The sequence below is a fragment of the Diabrotica undecimpunctata genome, chromosome 8 (assembly GCF_040954645.1).
Source record: "Diabrotica undecimpunctata isolate CICGRU chromosome 8, icDiaUnde3, whole genome shotgun sequence".
In the NCBI taxonomy this organism is placed as follows: domain Eukaryota; kingdom Metazoa; phylum Arthropoda; class Insecta; order Coleoptera; family Chrysomelidae; genus Diabrotica; species Diabrotica undecimpunctata.
The window spans coordinates 94,974,794-94,997,316 of record NC_092810.1 but is presented as its reverse complement, the minus strand read 5'-3'; the positions used below and the strand labels follow the sequence as shown (position 1 = coordinate 94,997,316).

Below are 22,523 nucleotides of genomic sequence, written 5' to 3'. Positions count from 1 at the left end.
AAACCGAAGTGGAAGATCAAGTGAATAGAGCAAACAGAGCCACAGGCTGCCTAAACGAAACAATATGGAGAAATAAAAATATCGGGAAAGAAACGAAAGGCAGAATTTACAAAACAGTCATCAGACCAATAATGCCATACGCGGTAGAAACAAGACCTGACACAGAGAGAACAAACAAGATGTTAGAATCAGTAGAGATGAAAACACTTAGAAAAATTGATGTTAAGACACTATGGGACAGAGCTAGAAGTACAGATATACGACATAGATGAAAGGTGGAGAACATCAAAAACTGGGTAAGAAATAGAAGAGTAGAATGGAACGATCATATAAGCTGAATGACAACAAATAGCGTAGTAAAGACGGCAAGAGATGGTTCCCCAATAGGAAGACGATCAGTAGGAAGACCACGCAAACGATGGAATGACAACTTACTGGAGGCACATACGATCTGTCAAAAGTGTCAAAACAATATGGCCGAAGTGAGGTCGTTTTTAGTCACGTGATGCCCTCTCCATAGATTCTAACTAGATGGTTAACTTAGAGGATTGTCAGCATAGATATAGTCATGAATATCATTTATAAGAGAGAGTTAAAATAATACATGTTTTGGTGGAAAATTCTAATTGTACAGTAAACTAATCAGGAGCTAGATTGAATGCTTTAAAAACGCAGTAACAACATTCTGGTTAAGTAATCTGTGTGAAGTAATATGTGTTGCTTTTGAATTTTATTTGAGCCTTCGTCATGAGATACTAAAATATGTTAGTTAAATATACAAACAGATTAAATGAAAAACACAATGAAGTAAACTTAACCTTAAAATTACTAAAATTATGAAAATATCCAAAAAGATTACAATTTTCATTATAACGTTTTCGGTCTTATCAGACCATCATCAGTGAAAACATGAAAGTAAGTATATCCACTTTAATTGAACGGATAAAAGAGATACAAATTTTGACTGTTAATCTAAAATCATGTGATATGAATACTTACTTGAGGATTTGTTTGCAAATAGTCACTTCAGAAGGTGAAGTGAAGTTTGAATTGCGTTTTAAATGTTGTAAAAGTTGAAATTGAAGATTTAACGGAAAGGGACTGGTCCTTACTCGAAAAGGTGACCACATGTCTGACCAAAGATACCAGCTAACTCAGTTGGAGGATAAGAAAGTGGAATAAACTATCAAATGACATCGACAAAAGAAAAAGTGGTGGTGTCCTTTATTATACATAACATATGTTGTCAAGGTTAGTTCCTTATTACACATGGCACATGGTACTATTAGAATTATCTGTTTTTTGGTTAGGTATATTTGAAATAGAATTTAAGTTTTTATAGAGCACTAATGGTAAAGGTCCTTAAACTTTACCTTAAAATCAGACGGGTCTTTAAAGTACTTCGGGCGACGTTTTTATAAGCAAGGGGCTCTGGATAGCCGGAATTATCACGGAATACTTTGGAATACTACAGAGGCGTTCAGGAATGGCTTTAAATATTACAAAGGGGTTAATACATACTTAAGAACATACTTTAATATTCAAGGAGCTCCGAAAAACTTCAGTATAACTTTAAGTGCTTTAGAAGATTGTAGGATTACAAAACAGCCTGGAAGATTTCAGGCTTGCTTCTAATATTTTAGAGGTTTTGTTCCGAAAAAAGGGCTTTTTTATGGCGCCATGAAAGACATCGGGATAACCTGAAGTATTTTACGAGAACCATGAAAGGACTCGGAACATCCACGACTGTTTCGGGATTAGGACTCTGGAAGAATACAGAGTACTGAGGAATATTTCAAGGTGCTCTAGGAGTTTCCATGATAACCTACAATGTTTCAGGAATGACCTTTAATTTTTCAGACATTTTTAGTGAGTCCATGGCACATATTTCAAATGTTCAATTAAATGTTCATTTTTCTAATTTATTTTTATTTTTAGGCGCTTCAAAGAGCCTCACACATAATAAGTGAAATTCGTGAGACACATATGTGGTAATCGAAGTAAGAAAATCGTAGTGGTAAGGAAACATAATAGTGAAGTGTCATGTGACTAGTCGTGATTTTCATACATCAAAATAATCTAAATACACGTTATCATTGTTGTATAAGTGCCCAAAACTTGTTAAGATTGTCGGCTGTCAAAACCTAAGGTGTCATGATTGGATATTATTTGAGAGATATTAAATATTTCAAATCTTAAACGATATTATTAGTCCATTTTGTTTGTTAATATGCTGTATAATAGTTATTTTTTACTTACAGAGTGGTTCATAGCGGATTTCAATTATATTTGTAAAAGTGCACTTGTATAAGTGCTACTCTGAAAATACATTTTGCATGGCTCCCGCAAATGTTTTAGCCACTGGAGCAATAATTTTACTACTTACTTGACAATTTTTTTAATCGATTGGTTCTCATTGTTTATGAATATTTCTGCGTAGAAACTTTTTTTTAGTTTTGTGCAAGTTAATTTAAAATAAAAGCAAAATAATTTATAGAAACAACATATTAAACACTCCCTAGACTTAATGACGTTACCTCTAGTGATCACAAACTCTTCTGAGACATATGTGCACACATTTTGGGAGGTATTGGACGTTTTAGAACGATTTATTTTTATATGAGGGCGATTTGATAAGTACGTAGCCTACAAAAGAAAAACGAAAATTTTGGAGAAGTGGCGATTTATCTTTTTTAATACGTCTGAAAAATAGATCTCCGTTGCCGTTATGACCTAGTCATTCGACTCAAATGTTGCCCGGTATTGCCTCACGTAGCCCGATATAATGACAACAGGTGGACACAGAATTCTAGAATGGAGACCAAGGACGAAAACAAGAAGCACGGGAAGACCTCAAAAAAGATGAGTATTGTTCTGAAGCTATTTTCTTGTGGCATTTTAAATTAATTAATATTTAAATGGGAATAAGCTACAATTAAAGGTTAAAATACATTTATTGACGTTTCAATTTCCACTTCGGAAATCGTTCTCAAAATACAAACATTAGTAAATTAAACAAATTTTGTTTTTGTTACTTAGTGAAAAATTCTTCTAATAATTTAATTTTATCTGACTCATCTATATTGACAATTCAGACATACATTTTACTTTTTGAAGTAGACGACTTTAAAATGATATTGCCAATATTGTTGAGTTGCGTTCCTGGGACGACTTTACTTATAAGATAGTTCATTCGATTACATGAAATCAACTTTAACGTGAGAATATCCGTCAGAAAAAATCATAACATGTAATTCGTCTTTAAAAAGACAAATACATGCCATGATGACAGTAAAATTCTCCCGTTAGTGATTCCATAGTAAATTATGAGGGAAAAACCAGGAAAAAACCTCATAATACTATCCCGACATGGTAAGTATTTGATCTTGCATTTAGTTTACCTTCAATAAATACCAAATTCCGATTTTATGTTTGTTATTTAAAAAATATAAATGATGCATTCTCTATATGTTACTGACTTACCAATACTGGTATTTTCCTTTTAATAACTTCCTCTTTCAATATGGGTAACCAGATCCTACTACATTCTGCCGAGGAATTCGCGACGCAATTGGTCTCATTTAGCATAATTAGAGCCGCTTCTTTGATTTTTCTCTTTTTACCATCAGTTTCTTTTAGGACTATATTTGAATCATTCCATTGAACCCTATGTTCATTATCCCATGCATGTTTACATATTTGAGATCTATCAAATTCTCTATTTTTAATATAGGATTGATGTTCACTTATTCTAACATTTAATGGCCTTGATGTTTCACCTAAATAAATTTGTGAATGCGATCAGTTTTATTTAGGTGAAACATCAAGGCCATTAAATGTTAGAATAAGTGAACATCAATCCTATATTAAAAATAGAGAATTTGATAGATCTCTAATTATGCTAAATGAGACCAATTGCGTCGCGAATTCCTCGGCAGAATGTAGTAGGATCTGGTTACCCATATTGAAAGAGGAAGTTATTAAAAGGAAAATACCAGTATTGGTAAGTCAGTAACATATAGAGAATGCATCATTTATATTTTTTAAATAACAAACATATAAAATCGGAATTTGGTATTTATTGAAGGTAAACTAAATGCAAGATCAAATACTTACCATGTCGGGATAGTATTATGAGGTTTTTTCCTGGTTTTTCCCTCATAATTTACTATGGAATCACTAACGGGAGAATTTTACTGTCATCATGGCATGTATTTGTCTTTTTAAAGACGAATTACATGTTATGATTTTTTCTGACGGATATTCTCACGTTAAAGTTGATTTCATGTAATCGAATGAACTATCTTATAAGTAAAGTCGTCCCAGGAACGCAACTCAACAATATTGGCAATATCATTTTAAAGTCGTCTACTTTAAAATGTATAATGTATGTCTGAATTGTCAATATAGATGAGTCAGATAAAATTAAATTATTAGAAGAATTTTTCACTAAGTAACAAAAACAAAATTTGTTTAATTTACTAATGTTTGTATTTTGAGAACGATTTCCGAAGTGGAAATTGAAACGTCAATAAATGTATTTTAACCTTTAATTGTGGCTTATTCCCATTTAAATATTAATTAAAGATGGGTAGATGACATAAGAACAGTGGCAGGCAAACAGTGGATTAGATTGGCGCAAGATAGAGAAAGATGGAAGCAATTGGGAGAGACCTACATTCAGGAGTGGATGGAAAATGGTTGACAAAGAAGAAGAATTGCCTGGCAGTTGATCCAATAATTCGGCATACTAGAGCCATGTGACTGTTTTGTCCCTCTATAGGTAGTCGATATAGACCTTGTGAATTCTAGAAAACTATGACCATCACCTTTCCTGTCGATAGGACAGTGTTCGTCTTGTTGGAAACACATTCGCCGGGTGAAGTCCAGTGTTTGTCGACTGTTTCTTGGTCTTCTGATGTATACCAGTGGATCCAAGTTTCGTCGACGGTTACGAAATGACGCAAAAAATCTTTCGGATTAAAAATTACGAGTTCTATTCGGCTGAAATTTTGATATTAGCCGTCTACGAAGTCCACGATAATAAATTTCTCTTGTGGTAGTGGAGCTATAGGCAATGAGGCTAAGTACTTATTAGACCGCTGCGCTGTCGTATATATATTTTAAAATGTGTCCGTTTTGTTCAGGTAACATATCTTACCAAATACCAAATGACGTATTAAACATTCTATTAAGTTATTCAAAATATCAAAAAGGCCTTTGGTTTTGTGGTTATACAGTCTACCTATATCCTCAATGTTTTTTTTTCTTAATTTTCACTGTTACAATATCTCTTAAACACCCTGTTATGTTGATATTAGATATTTTAGACTTTGTTAGAAACTGCAACAGTTTTGTTAAATAATTGAGTGCTTTCTCATCTCAGCGGATAATATAATACTGGTAAAGTGTTAAATGGGCAATACATAATCAAGAGATGGTAAATATAATTTATTTTTGGTATGAAGAAATATGTAAATGTGAAGTTTTTCATTTATGCAATATGAATTTGTTTTTGTACGTTGTTTGGTTTTCTTGGCTACTTTGAAGTGATAGATGTTTAATTATGCGAGGTCAGCATTATAGGTTCTCAGTCTATTTGCGAAAAAAATGTGGTTTCTGTGTTTCTAAACTTCTTCTTAAAGTGCACTCAAATCAATAAAAGCGGTTGGTTACTTCAATTACAAACTCTTTTCTGTTTTCAACTGTTCTATTAGCCGTTCAAAATTTAGCCCTGTCCATTGTTGGATGTTTCTTAGCCACCACAGTATTCTTCTTCTTAGTTCTGGTTTCATTTATCTTTTTCCATTATTACTTGAACATATTGTTTAATATTTCTCAGTATGTGGTTTAGGTATGAGGCTTTCCTAACTTTCACTGCATTAAAAAGTTTTCGGTCCTTGTCTTATATATGCAGCTCGTCTTTTATGTATGCAATGTCCATCCAATTCATTTACAGTTGATGTTTAAGGGTCCACATTTCGACTGCATAGAAAAGAGTCGACCAGACGTAGCGTTTTGATAAACGTAGTCGAGTTACGAGTTTCATTTGAGAATCACACATAAGAGTCTTGATTTTTCGAAATATTTTTCTAGCCTGTTCTATTCTGGATCTTATTTCTAGATCAGGATTTAGACTGCAATCGAATCATCATCTGAGGTAGTTACACTCGTTGACTTATGCTAAATTATGCCCATTTATTGTGCAAGGTTGTCATATATTTTGATTTTTTCAGGTTTTCATCACTTTAATGTTCTTAACTTTTATTTGTATACTGAATTGCTCACAGGCCGGGTTGATCCTGTTGATGAATCGTTGTAGATCCAAGCCAATCCAAGTTTCTAAACTGCATTTAATCATTTGTGTAGCCTGTTTTTCGTTATATAAACTTTGTTTAATGCTTCAACAATGATTCTACTACGTGTCTGGACTACAGGTTTGTGAGATCTTCAAATTTATCCATTTATTTACTTTTCATTTGGATCGAGACTTTTTTTCAGTCGCAATTTAAGAGTTAAAAGTGGTTAAAATACAGGGGAGCCAAATCTGGTTAATAAGAAAGATATTTCAATAGTTAATACTTAATTTTTTTGCTTCATGATCGCATATATCGTCTCAGTAAAAGAGAGATATTTAGAAATTTAGGCTCCTTCTCTCTAGTTACTTCATTTTAACATGACGTAAATACTTCCAATGTAGAAAGATATGAAGTAACAATTAATGACATGTGACAATTGCCGTTTTTCAAGATAGCCAACGACGATGTCAAAATTATATTTTCATTACTGCGATTTGATAAAGTTCAAATTCTAATGTGGTAATATACGAAATGTGACTTAAAACTAGATTTTTGCATTTAATATAAGCGATAATTTGTTCTTTTAACACTTTTTCAATACGTATTGTACGCCGATGTTAGGGGTATTTTTTTATCACAAGTTTTTTTATGATACGTTCATGCATTTTATTTAATCAGTAACTAATTTATATCACCCCTATTGTATTTCTCGTAGAAATTTTTGCGTACTGTTGATAGTATTTTTCTTAAGTTAAGTCATGTTTGAGTTTAAAAATAATAATCTTTCGATATTATGAAACTATTTTATTTTCCTTTTCTTCCATCTTTCCAGAAATGTTTGGAGAATCATAAAAATCTGGAAGACCTCGCGCAGTTATGAATGTTTAGATCTGTCGGAAAAGTACCAGGAATTACTAATGCGTTATTGTCCTCTTTATTTTTATTATGCTATGGACCCATCGATCTGACCTAAAAACGCATGTGTTAATAGTTTTTTATACATGCTGAACATTTACAAACCCCAATCCCGGAGGTAGTGTTTAACACTGAGCTGATGCTATTCAACATCCATAGTATTAGTGTTGATAAAGCTTGTGAAATTACTTTAGATATTAAAAACTTTAGTAATATAAAAATAATTTGTTTGACAAAATTATGGGATACAATTATCTCGAAGGTTATAACCTAGAAAGTAACTACTCCCGTGACAACTTTAGTAGAGGTGGAGGAGTAGGAATAGAGATTAGAGATGGAATCAAAGCAAACAAAATCAATGCTTAAGAGTTTTGTGCTAGTAAACATTCAGAATTTTGTTGCATATTTTATAAAGACAAATTAAACAACATAGTTATAATAATAAACTATTATTCTTCTTTTAATTTAAACTTTAATCTCGTAAAATGGCCCACTAGGTCACGGATAACAGTATTACGACGATTGATAATGTTTTTGTAAATTTTTCAACCTTTTCTGTGGCTTGTGTAAACGACAATAATAGGTTTGTTCCAACACGCAATTTTTGTACGGTCCGAAAACCGTCACGAAACTACTTGTACCGTTTTTAATGCGCATGTTCATCATTTGTATCGTCTGATGACGGTAATTTGTAAACTGATGTTGGAACGATTTTCTGACAACTGACATAATTTGGTGAAAATTTATTTTTTTTATTTTATTTATTTAATTATTAATCAGTAGTTTGATATGAATTAAGTTATTAATTAAACTAAGTTATTTAATTATTAATCACAAATTTAAAATAAAGACCAATCTACCTAAATAATTCTGGTTTTTCACCCTAGGTTCGGCTAATAGCTCCAAATCATCCTCATTACTATAATAATCAGAAAAATCAATAATTCCTTCGTCGTCAGTCATATTTATAAAGTTATAAATAACGAGAAACAAATATATAAATAAATAATAGGTCTATCATAAGCACGTGATAAAATCATTAACCTAACTTCTTTTTTCTGAACAAATTTGCTGTTTTAATACAAAATCTAAGTTAATCTAGGCCCAACAAATTTAAAGAAGTAGAATAAAATCCTAGTGCGCAAGTCATCCCAACCAGTACATGCATTTGCCAGATTACTGAAATTATCGTCACGAAACCGTCACTGGGCGATCATAATTTTTGTTGGAACGGTCGGAAGGACGATGAGATGAACGATCATATTTTTGTTGGAACGTATTTTGTTTAGTGCGCAAGAGCGTAACCGTTACGTGACGGTTTTTCGTTGTGTTGGAACAAACCTATAGTATCCGACCATCGAACAATGGAGAATCGAATGATTTAGTTTGATTTTGGAACATATGAGTCAAGAGTTTTATGTCAAAAAAGAAATTTTATGACAATAATATTATTAAATCTATAAATAATATCTCAAAAGAGGACTGGAATCAAATATATGGTATTTTAGACACAAATATTGCTTTTAATACTTTTTTAAATATTTTTATGTATCATTTTTACATAAACTTCCCTATTATAAATAAGAATCTAAACCAAATAGTAATAAATGGGTTAATAATGAGGTGAGACAATCAAGTTATGAACTGAAAAATGCGTGCGCATTATCTAGAGCATTTCCTGAGTTGCTTTATTACTATAAACATAAAAAAGATATCATCAAACGCTTCCAAATTAAAATTCCACTACCAAAATATAATAAATACATCTGATAATCCTTCTAAAAGTATTTGGAAAATTATATCTGATTTTTCAAAATGTAAAAAAATTAAAGTAACGAAGCGCCATCCGTTTTTGTTTGTTTTTTAAAAATGCTTCATTAGAAGCAATTGCGACCATTCCAAAAAAAGCTGATAGTACACGTATTTGTAACCACTCTGTTTTGGATGACCAACTTCTTTTTCATTCGTACACTACATTAAAATTAAACAAATTATTAAATCAAAAACAAACAAAAAAGAGGAAATCTCTAGACGTTGATGAAATCCCTAGGTTTAAAAAAAAGGTTTCTTTTATAATATCGTCATTAACATATTTAGTTAGTGTATCATTTTCAAATGGCAACTTTCGAGATTATATAAAAACTGGAAAGGTGCTACCACTTCATAAAAAAAGGTGACTCTAAACAAGTGAATAATTACCGTCGAATAACAATTTCTTTGGTATTTTCAAAAATCTTTGAATACAGAATACATAATTTCCAAATGTTTAATTAATTTTTAAAGATAAATAATAATAACTCTCACAAGTTTAATATATGCAGAAAAGAGTCATGTTGGGATATGTTGTGATCTCAGCAAGGCCTTCGACTATGTCAATCACAAAATTTTAATTTATAAATTAAAAAATATGGGTATTGAAGAACGTGCATTGAATTGGTTACCTTATTTAACTGCACGTCGACAATATATTAGCTTTACTGAGAAAGGCAAAAAATCAAATCCGAGTCATAAGTCTATCTCGTCAACGATGTCTCGATTAACTCAGATGAATATTTTACGGATGATACAAATGCAGGGTTTGTCAGATAATAATTAACAAATCTGAAACATCTTTGGAGTCCAAATGTAATCGTTTACTGTCGGACCTTTACACCTAGTTCTGTAATAATAACCTATAATTAATACCCAAAAACTATTTTCATGCAGTTTCATAATAGGCAGTTTCGAAAGTTAAAACAAGTTTTAAGAGAGAAACAATTAATAGTGCTTTATTATGCCCAGGCCGAATCCCGTCTAAGATACCGGATTGGCTTTTGGGCATCAAGTAGCCATCTTAATGAAGTGTTTATTGCATAAAAATGAATAATTCGGTTTATTGCTGGTATCCCACATAATGTTGCAGACAATATTTTAAAAAATTCAAAATACTGCCCTTGGCCTGCCTATATATTCTGGAGACTTGTATAATTGTATTTAATAACCTCGAAAATTTTAATACCAATGGGCAAGTTCATAACTTAAATACTAGATATAAAGATTCCTTACGTGTCCCAATATGCAAGGAAAATATATATTTCAGTTCTCCTAGTATAATGGGACAAAGACTTTATTCGACTACCAATACATATAAAATTGTGACAAGCTTTAAACTAAATTTAAAGTAATTTTTGACGGCGTACATTTTCTATTCAATTGAAGCATTTCTTCAATTTTAAATATTACTCATTTTGTTGTTAGTTTGTTTAGTGGGTTTGTTTACTTGTTTGTTTTATATAATAAACTAACCAATTGTACACAAAATATGTTTGTCTAAAAGGAAATAAAGTATTTATTTATTTATTTATATATTCGATTGGTGTCTTGAGTGAATCTGTAATAACATTGTTATCATGTTATCATGATATTATGGTAACATGTTATTATATTTACTGTAAGTCCGTCTGATGATTTCCAGGTGCCTTTGTGTATATCTTTTCGAGCGAAGTTAAAGTTATACATTTATAGACATCGGTTCCAAGAAAAACTAATATGAAAAAAGAAAACATTTTTGAAATCAGAGCATCAAAAATATTTAAAATTATTTATTTGTGAAGCACCAAATTTTTTCATTTTGTGTTATCATCCATGCTCCATACCATGCAAGTTAAACGTTTACTTTGTATTCCAATTCTTCCTTTGGCGGAATTTTCAGTTTTTTTTATTGACTTTGCTTGTAAAATGAAAGTATTTGCTTTATTGCGTCATTGCAGCAATCGTTGATTTAGCTGCTAATTCAGCTGTTGATTCATCTGTTTATTTTGCTGTACAAACACATTTCCACATAATGTTAGTATATTGATTAATCCCGACTAACTCGGTTATTTTGACAATAGAATTAAATGTTTCTCAGAAATTAAGTTCAAATCTTGATAATTGCCTGTCGTTCTGTTTACTGCCGAATACGTAGAATCAATTGCGGGGAGGATTGTATTTGTATCAATATGACTCATGAAAACCTTTTTTATACACTAGATCGAATGTATTATTTTTATTATTATAAGCAGAAATATAATATTTAGAGGTCGCTGGTTAAACGAATTTAGAAATAATGAAGAAAAAATCCGATATTTTGGCTGTAAATAAAAGTAGCGAAAAATAGCAAATATTTAATTGTGAATAAATTACGATAATTAGCTAGCTTAACTCATTACTGTTATCTCTCCCATGAATAGGCTTACTTTTTGAAATATTGATGTATGCGGAGCCAGTGGATTAGCGTAGACGCTCGACGACGACGCCCGGGACTCCGAGGCTCAATAGGACGAGAACCGATAAAACTGGGTGCGTTTCGTTCGCTGTCTCGTGATGAAGTGTTTCCTGAGATGGTCAGAAATCCTCTGGCCACGCTTCGAGGTGGTCCGTAGGACGAGGGTATACCAATAAATCACTCTATTTTATTGCGATTGTGAATGGCAATAATTCTAACTACATGGTCACAGAAATATAATACTGTACAACAGTTTCTGTGTTTGCGACACAAAATAACAAAAGAGAAAGTCAAATTTTCTGAACAGACTAAATGTGTTTAAGCCAGTTTAACAATGAGATTGTACTGAATAACTTAATAACTAAATAAGTTACAATATATCATTAAATTAGATATATTATAGTACAGTAAAAGAAAGTAAAAAAATGTAAAATATGAAAATAAATACTACATACTTTCCCAAACAGGCAGTATTGCCAATTAATTGCCAAGTAATTAGTTTGGTAGAGTACGCATGTATGTTAGAGAAAGATAGCTAGAGCACTCAAATGAATACCGTTTCCCCTCTAGTCACAGAACAGTCCATACCTTACCTAGTCTATTCTTATTATGTCTATGATCTTCGCTCTGGTGTAAAGCTGGCGCACTGTTTCTGTACTACAGACACATGTCACGACACTTTTGTGCTGATACAGTGTATTGATTCTGACAGCTATATCAGTATCACTATCAAACATTTACGGTGTTACCCATAATAACTACAACACACAACTAACAATATACACAAAAAGATCAGGACTTGATAACAGAAGATATAATAACACCTTGTAAGACTTTCAGCTCTAAAAGTGCAAACATGACTGATGCCGTCAAGGATAAGTAAGTGTCTAACTGTCAAGACTGCTTAACATTCACCCCCAATTGAAAATAACAGTTATAGGTTATCAGTTTTTCAGAATTTTATTTCAGAGTTTTTTTTTTGGAGACTATTAGAAAATGAAGAATATGAAAATTAAGTTTGTTGGCAGTGTGTGGTATAAAATGGATTAAGTATTAACAATTACATAATACTAATTATATCTTAAAACTGTATTTATTTTGGTATTGTCAGGCACATATAAACACTAACTATTGACTAATGACCTACGCTAATATTCTGAAATACTTATCTCATATGTATATCTACAATGAGTAATTATTGTTGATATCAATTATTTGTCTGCTGTAGATATAACAATATGCTCTAGAGATATAACTTTAAAATGTGATTGGAAAACTGATATTATACCATTAGGTGCTTCCATTTCCTGTTCTAATTGAAACACATTTTAATACTCCTCAAGTATCTTTTAAATGTAAAAACAAAGTTAATTTAAGTAAAGCTGACTGGTCCTTGTTTTCCCAGATAGTATATGAACAATTATATATATGAACATATATATAAAGATATATATGAACAGAAGATCTTAATAAAAGTTTTATAGAGTCACTAAATCATGCTACAAAACTAACAATCCCACAGAAGAGAACAGAGATCAAATCAGAATTTAGCAAAGTTTTGTGGAATCAGAGATGTGCAAATGCCATTAAATGTCAACAAGAAGCTTTTTTGCTTTACAAACGGCAGTCAAATTTAACTATTTAAAATATAAAAATTCAGTAGCAGTCGCAAAAAAATAATATTACAAAGCAAAAAAGATTCTTGGAAAAATTTTTGTAAACAACTTAACAGAAACACACCTATAAAAGATATATGGAAATATATAAAGAAAATAAAAAATACATTTAATCCTCCAAAAAATAGGATCCAGGTAGGGGAGTGGGTAGAAATGTTCTTCAATAAAATTGCTTCAAGTTGAGTGGAAACAAATATTCGGCCGATTAGTTCACTGAGCACGGATGATATAGATAGGGAATTCTCAAGTATGGAAATAAAACAAAGCCTTAAAACTAACAATAATACAGCGCCCGGAGTTGATAACATTTATTATAAAATGCTCGCTAGTTTGTCAGAATCAAGTATAGAAATTTTTCGCAAAATAATAAATACAACATGGAATCGGGCAGAATTTCCAACAAGCTGGAAGTAATATTCAGCAATCCCAATTCTAAGGCCAAATCGAGATGCGGAAGATCCAGATTCATATAGAGCAATTTCTCTAGCTTGTTGTGTCTTAAAAACTTTAGAAAGAATGATCAAAGTCAGACTAGTCCATTGGCTTGAAAACAATAAAAAATTACCTAAATTGCAGTTTGGCTTCAGAAGAGGATATTCAACCATTGAAAATATAGGTAATGATATAAATATCGCTTTTACTAACAACAAATCACTTCCAGCAATTTTTGTAGATATAGAATCAGCATATGATAATATGCTGATAATATAGACATTCTCTATGAAAAAATGGGAATCTCTCAAGCTTTGACCTCACGTATCAGATTACTATATTCCGATAGAACAGTTTCAATAAATATAAATGATGAAATATTGGGCCCTAAAACGACCAATATTGGGTTACCACAAGGAAGTATACTAAGCCCTGTACTATACTTAATATACACGGCAGATCTGGAATGTAAAATTAAATGTAAGACCATTTCTATAGTACAATTTGCCGATGATAATTGTATATATTCACCATGCCAATATATTGAAGAAGGGTGCAAAAAATTAAATATAGCTTATAAGAACCTCAATAAATGGTGTAATGAAAATGGTCTAAAAATTTCCAGGAAAAAAACAGAAGTTTGCATTTTCACGAGAAAAAGAAAAAACATTTCAACCGAATTAACATTGGATACAACAAAGTATAGCGTACGTGCATCAGTAAAATACCTAGGAATGTATCTAGATAAAAAAATTACATGGAAAAATCACATAGATTATCTAATCAAAAAAACAGAAAAAGGAATTAACATCTTACGGTCAGTATGTGGAACAAAATGGGGATCAGATCCAAATGTAGCAATCCTTCTGTACAAATCCTACATTAGGTCAATACTAACTGGATTATGGTTGTTTCTTCTACGATCAAGCTTCAAAAAGTCAACTAGAAAAAATAGACCACGTAGTAAATAAGTGTCTAAGACTATGCCTAGGGGCTTTAAAAAGTACACCAATTGATTGTTTATTTCCAGAAGTAGTGGAAACTCCACTAAAATATCGCCGAACGATTTTAGCTTCCAATTTTATAGCTAAATTAAGCTCCAAAAAAATCGAATTAGTACAAAAAATTAATATACTGTTGACATCGGATCTTACCCATAGTTATTGGAAGTCGAAAAAAAGTTTAACTATTACAGAGTCATACTATGTAATACATAACTTAATAGAAGAAATACACTCTTCAGATATAGATCCATTATATAGTATAAATATTTACAACATCCATCCAATTAACTGTGATTTTCTCCAAGATTATTCAAAATTTCACAAAAGAATTAGACAATACATATTTAAGCAAGATTTAGAGAAAAGTATCTTCCCAGATGTCGATATATATATTCACCGATGCATCAAGGAGTAACAATAAAGTAGGTTGCGCTACGTTTGATTCACATAATAACATTAAAAAATCTTTAAATTAAATGAAAAACTAACAATATATACAAAAGTAATTATATTGTTATCAAAATAATTACTAAACTTCATGAACTACAATCTCAATCAATTAATATAGCACTTGTTTGGATTAAAGGGCATTGTGGAATAAAAGAAAATGAAGAAGTAGACGAAGAAGCTCAAATAGGAAGTAGAACAGGAGAATATTTAAGGTATAAATGTCCTCACAATGAAATTGCTTGCCACGTAAAGCCCATATTAACAGAATGGAGAGAAATGTATAGAAGCAGTCAAAAAGGAAAATTTTATAAAAACATAGTTACCGAGCCTCCTAGCCAATCTTGGTTCTCAAGACTGTCGGGAAGCAAGCGGTTTTTCTCCCTATTGTGCAGATTAAGGTTCAACCATGTTTTAACTCCGCAGTATAAATATAAAATAAAATTAAGTGATTCTCCTAATTTTCCATGCGTTCATAAGTTCAGAAGATTGTAATATTTATCAAATTTTGTATAAATATATTTTATGTATTAGATTAAGTTTATAACCTATGTTTTGTTTTTTCCCCTTCATGCAAAGCCCTAAGTTTATCCGAGGTCCACCTGTCTCGTCTAAATAAAAAAAAACACACAACAAAATGAAATAATTCAAAACAAGCTGAATATGTTATAAGAGAAATAAAAATTTAATGTATAATTGTAAAATTAGATATGTAGAAAATATTTCTTTGTAAATGGATAGAGAATCCGAAGCCAATAATGCACCAACACAGACATAATTATTTGTGTTTTCCCATTTACATCCAACTACTAGTGACTTCCCCAATGATACTGTATGTTTATTAACGTGCAGAGGTTCAAGTTCGATATACAGTTGAGAGAGTGAGCAATTATCTTTTAAATTCATTCGCTTAACTTGGTATAAACAAAACACTAAAAGGAAATATTTATTTAAAACGCAGTATCGAGCAGCTCAACGATCAAAGAATGTCGAGAAAATACACATCTGTGAAATAATAAACAAACTCTAAAATGGTTTATTTTCGACCTCGGTAACGCTAAGATGAATTGAAAGAATTCGGTGTTTTAATACGTACGAAAGTAAAGAGAAATACACTGAAAATATTATTCGTTGCTTTGGCAAATACGAGGGGATTTCAATACATACTGAGGAATTTTAAAAATGCTACAATAGTACTCTGTAAAGGTTTCTAGGGTTACAGACGAAGATCAACGGCGGATGTAGCAGATGAGGTTCTACCCAATGGTCCTGAAGGCGGAAGAATATTAAAGGGAAAACCAATCCCCCCACGTCCCGAAAGACAATCGGTGTAAGGAAAGAATATCATGAGAAAAAATTACCCGGCCCTTCAGGTATGTAAAAAAATGTATGGCAACGAATACTGGAAAGACCGGATAGAACACTTTGACGACTAGAGGATGATGAATTTTTCAACATGGAACGTAATCGATATATGTCATTACACAAACATAGAAATAAGGTAAGGGAATCACACTAACTGGAAAATTTGTCCACATTTATATACTTTAAATAAAAATTAAAAAGCAAAATAACAAATTAGAAAGCATTTAATGAAAGGATAGTAACTGCGAATCTAAACAACTACGGACACAAATTTAATATATTACCCAATGAAGGTAAATCGGTATAAGAAAAAGATACGTTCTGCGAGACATAATAATAATAGGCGACCTGAACGTAAGAACTGGTGATCAAATCCTCAATTACCTATGCAGCGACGATGTGGTGGTCCAGATATTTCAAACTTGCTGAGTATGGCAAAAGTCATATTGTTATTAATGTTGACACTCAACATTAATAACACACATATAAAATAATGGACAAAATACATTTTAAAATTTAGGTATAGATAGTAAAACTTAGTTTATGGCATCTTTTACTGGTATGTTTTAACTCTGACACATAGAGAACAGAAAGTAAAAACCCTATGATTAAAAAGTAATTAGGTGTAATTAATATTATATTTCTTTTTAAGAAATACTAGAGGCCCATCTTGGGTGATTCTTTTTAATTTTTTTTTTTAAGAAGAAAACAACCATTCAAACGTGTTGTCTTGGAAATGTGTTTCATAAAATCTAGTATATCGTGCACCAATAAAAAGTCTGACATAGATAAACTGAGCAACATTTATTGTTACTTACTGTAAAAACATCCAAAATAAAATAAATATTTACCTGTACATAAATTATACTTGCATGCATAACATGTTGCATACCATTAAGACAGGTTTAAAAATTAAAAAGTAAATTACCCAAGATGGGTCTCTAGTTGTATTTCTAAAAAAGAAATATAATATTAAGTACATCGAATTACTTTTTAAATTATTTTTAATCATAGGGTTTTTACTTTCTGTTCTCTATGTGTCAGAGTTAAAACACACCAGTAAAAGATGCCATAAACCAAGTTTTACTATCTGTACCTAAATTTTAAAAATTTTAGAATGTATTTTGTTCATTATTTTATAGGTATTTTATATGTGTGTTATTAATGTTGAGTGTCAATGCTTTTACAAATAATCTCGACGACTAGTAAGTTGCACTGAAGAATTGTGATATTTTATAAATATTTACATATTTTTCTTATTACAGTGTCTTGAAAAAGGAATAAAACCATTCCGAAAGCTAGACAAAAAGTCAAAAGAGTGATTCATTAACATCCCGGCCAATTTTCTGACTGCAACCCAAATAAACTGAGTTGTTTGTATATATATATATATATATATATATATATATATATATATATATATATATATATATATATATATATATATATATGTATATATATATATATATATATATATATATATATATATATATATATAACCAATACTCAAAAGTAATTAATCATATTTTAGAGAACATAAAAATATAAATTCAATTCCCGCTTTTAATATTTGTAATTATATATTCTAAAAAACTAAATCATTCAAAGTTATAATTTATTTTTAAATATCCGTCAACAACGCCCCTGTATATAAACGAATATTATGTGCACGAATATCTTTACTATTTGTCGATACTTACTTTTTCCCAGAAAACAAAAAACATTTTATCTAGTTGCTTCAATACGTTTTTTTTTTTTGTTTCCTTAAAGCCATCGTGATTGTACGTCATTTTAGTTTCATTACAGTTGTGACTGCAAGTGTAAAGTTAGTGCGTGTATTTCGTCTCTGCGTTTACAGTAAAGTTTTTACAGATTTATTAAAAATTTATATTTAATCCGGCCAAATTCATTATTATCGTACTGTTTTAGTTATTGTTAGTTTGTTTGATAATTTTTATAGTTTAAGTATTTCGGTTTGATTACGTATAATTTTAGTATTTCCGGCGTTTCCAGGTATAGAAAGAACTAAAAAACTTTGTTGGTTACAAAAATCGTGTGTTTAAAAAATATTCAGTACTTTGACAAGAAGCTTATGAAAACTATTGGTAAGTATCTACTGTTTTTTAATAGGTCAGTAATAAATAGTAAATTAATTATTTATGGTATAATTTTGCCGTATGGTAGCCAACAATAACAGAATGACTAACTCAAACAACGAAATAGTTGTCAGTGGTCTTATTAAATTTAAAAACAATGTTTTGAGAGCGATCGAAGATAATTTCCCAAATAGATACTGCAAAGATCGGTTTAAAAATTTTTCGATGAGTTTGTTTCAATTAATTAATTGGCCCTATCTCAGATCTCGGGTACTTTTAATTGCTTTATTTTGTAGGTCTTACTAACTTCCTATAGTTTGGTGGTATTTGCTGCTGTTTATACAATATGATTTCCCACATTCTTTGTACGGCTGCGGCCATTGAATAGTTTACACCCGTATATATCTAGTAGCCGATTGTTTGAATTCTTACCTCGTTTAAATACACATTTTACGTTAAAGTGACGTTAAGTACCAGTGGCGGGCCCAGAATAGGTTGAATAAAATTAAAAAAATCGAAATAAACTAAATATATTTTACATAATGTAACAAAATGAAAATTATAAAAATAGTTTTTGTTTTTGAATAAAATCGATTATGGTCTTAATAACGAAAATAAGGAAGTGTGGGTTAAAATATAAATTTTATTTGAAATCTGTTTTATATTAAATAATGATAAAAAGTAACAAAATTAATATTTGGTGGAAGCCCCATTATTGTCAATATAACTTTGCAATCTTCTGTTCATAGGTAGCACCAATATCCTCATGTTATATTCAACAAACTCCTCATATGCCTGCTCAATTGCTTCCCATCTTCTTCTTCTAGTGCCGTCTTCACTAATGAAGGCTGGCTATAACAATTGCAAATTCGTCTCTATCTTTTGTTTTTCTTAAGAGCGTCTGTGTGTTTAACCCGGTCCACTCGCGAATGTTTTTCAGCCAGGATATTTGTTGTCTACCAGGACCCCTTTTTCCTTCGAAAGGTAATACCCTACCCTTTATAATTAGCAGCAACAACTCGTCCTTATTTCTAAGTATGTGCCACAAATATGATGTCCTTCGCCTTTTCAAAAGTTCTCTGTCTCTTCCCATTCTGTGCAACACCATTTCGTTCGTAATATGATCGATTCATGGTATCTTCAAAATTCTCCTAAACATCCCCATCTCAAAAGCTTCCAGTTTTCTCATTAAGTCAACATTAACAGTCCAGGCTTCGAGACCATAAAGAAGAATAGAGTGGATATAACATTTTACCATCCGATATCGGATTTGCAGATTGAGTCTTTGGTTACTCAGAAATTTCCTCATCTTCAGAAAGCCTGCTGTTGATTGCTCTATTCTTAAGCGAATTTCTGATTTCGGATTCAGATCTTCATTTTTTATCTGCATCTTTGTAATGATTTTGCCCCTCTTACTGAAAACCATGGTTTTTGTTTTCTTTATGTTTATTGTTAAACCAAACTGTTCCCCAGTATCACAAATTGTGTTTAGTAACATCTGTAGATCTGTCTCACTTTCAGCGATAATAACTGTATCGTCAGCATAATGGATTTTATTTATATTTTCACCATTTATCTTGATCCCTTCTGTACGGTTTTTAAGTGCTTGCGTAAATAACTCTTCGGAATATGTATATATATATATATATATATATATATATATATATATATATATATATATATATATATACAGATTGAACCAATTTAAAACGGAACATACAATTTAATATATGTCTGTTTGAACTGCATTTGAAATAGTGGACCAATATAAAACTTGGACAAAAATAAATCCATACCCGGTGATAGACATTGTATAAAATATCGTTCAACTATCTGTCTCCTTTAAAGGAAAGAGGTGCTTGCCTAATAGTCGGAGAGATAGAGCCGAAATTTTGAACTGATCAGTAATATGACATTTCTCTATTGGAATATATTCATTGTAACTGGGTTAAGACTTTGCCTTACAGGCGGACGTCCCTCGTGGTACAGGGGGTGGCTATACAGGGATGAAGTTGAAATTTTTTTCGGAAAAATTAACGATTGATAATATGGCTGAAAATTTGCCCAGAGTAAGATCTTGGTATAACTAGACGAAATCCCAAAGGGCGGACGCGAGAGTGGATACAAAAGGGGTGGCGGACAGGGGTGAAGTTGCAATTTTTTGGGGAAAAATTAACGATAAGTAATATGTCCGCCATTTTCATGGCTTATTATTTAGCCCCTAAAAACTCTAAATCCAAAAGGGCGGAAAGCTGAGTTGGTACAGAGAGCCACAAAACGGGTCAAATGTACCACTTGCCTGCGCATTTTAGGTCTCGGTAACAATTTTCAAACTGATTTTATTATGATATTTTTATACCGATTGATTTGAAAATTTGTATGCTCACTTCTGTTACTATTCTGAGAAGCGTCAAGTAGAGTTTTCCTCAAAATTTTCCAAAAAAATTTCCGTAAATGAAAATTTTCGTAATTTTTTGAGGTAAAATCTAATTTGTAGAATCCTTTCAATTTTCCGTAAGTTATACCATGATTTTTGTCCAAAAATTTTCAAACGATTTTTCCGATAAGAAAAAAAAATTTAGAAAAACTTCGTGATTTTTCTCACTCTTATTGATGTTATCACATTCATCATCTTCGTCACTTTCACTTTCAATAATATCACATTCATTATCTGCTTCATTTTCAATCACTACTTCTCGAACTGATTCTGGCATCTGAGGTCCACTAAACCATTTGAATTTATATGTTTCATCTTCAAACTCCCAACCATGTTCTTCAACAATCAATTCTGTTGGTACTTTTTTATGAGCATTTGTCCAAATATTTGAAATATAATGAGCTCGCAGTAGATGTTGGTGTAATTCATCTTGACATGGTGGTAAGCTTGAAGCATCGAAATTTTTTAGTTTTTTTTAAGGCTCGTTCACATCATGCAACTTATACTGCCGGTTAAATAGTAAAAATCTGACATCGTTTACTTTTCTTTTTGGAATTGTTCTCGTCAGTCCTGTTCCATATAAGTGACTAAGGTTTCAAAAACTTCATTACAATCGAAGTCAGTTTCACCAAGTTGAATAAAAGCATCTTGATACTTATTACATTTAGCGCATGCGTCTAGAATTACTGATCTAAATGAACGCGCATCATTATTATTTTAATATTTTAAAATAATATTCATGCAAAATTAATGTCCAAACAGAATTTGTAAAATTATAATTAACTAATGAAAAAAAAAATTCAATCAATTTGAAAGTTAAAAAAAATATTGAAAATATCTACAAAGTAAATTTCAAAACTTAAAAAATTGATAATTCCACTATTAAATTGATTTTTATTAATAATTATTTGTAAAATGTTAATGGAATTCTACAAATTGAATTTTACCTATTGATAAATAGAAATAATATATTTTGTATTTGATTATTAATGTAATAATAAATTAAATTTTTCTTATATCTGAACAATCATTATTTATGCAATATGAATTTAAAAACCTTTTTATTGTAATAAAAAATAAGTAAAATTACTGTTTGTTATACCAAAAATATTTAATAGTTAAATTATAAATTCGGCTCTATCTCTTGGACTATAAGGAAGCGATAAGTGGTTTGACAGCATAACTGCTTGTTTAGTATAGTTTTTTCAGTGATTCTAGGCAACCTATTTGGGTGGAGTTTTGACTTGTTCTTGAATGAGTTCCGAATCCAGCAGCCCGCTGAAGTATTGAATTTTTATAATATAATTATTTGACAAACCTTTTGTTGGCCAACCACCTAGAGCGGAGTTGAGCCGAAATACATTGATTTCGTATGTTCCGTTTTAAATTCGTTCAATCTGTATATATATATATATATATATATATATATATATATATATTAAATAGTAATGGTGAAAGTACACAGCCCTGTCTCACTCCTCTACTTATCTGTTGCGAATCCGTGCTATTTCCATGTAATGTTACTGTCGTGTTATCGAAGAGGGGTTACAAATAATAATTGTTACTTCACATAAACATCAGTTTATTCTCAACCCTAAAACATACA

General features: G+C 31.0%; 1 protein-coding gene and 1 long non-coding RNA gene across 3 annotated transcripts in view; both read left to right on the top strand.

The window, feature by feature from the left end:
* Drp1 (dynamin related protein 1) overlaps positions 1–2,200 on the top strand; it is a 62,701-nt gene extending 60,501 nt beyond the window's left edge. For both annotated transcript variants that reach the window (XM_072540633.1, XM_072540632.1), the window contains exon 11: positions 1,939–2,200. In XM_072540633.1, coding sequence (XP_072396734.1) covers positions 1,939–1,995 — 57 coding nt within the window. In that variant the 3' untranslated portion in view covers positions 1,996–2,200. The remainder of the gene's footprint in view (positions 1–1,938) is intronic.
* Positions 2,201–18,399: 16,199 nt separating this feature from the next.
* LOC140447774 (uncharacterized) overlaps positions 18,400–22,523 on the top strand; it is a 495,584-nt gene continuing 491,460 nt past the window's right edge. Inside the window, exon 1 of the long non-coding RNA XR_011951634.1 lies at positions 18,400–18,489. This is a non-coding gene — a long non-coding RNA (uncharacterized lncRNA). The remainder of the gene's footprint in view (positions 18,490–22,523) is intronic.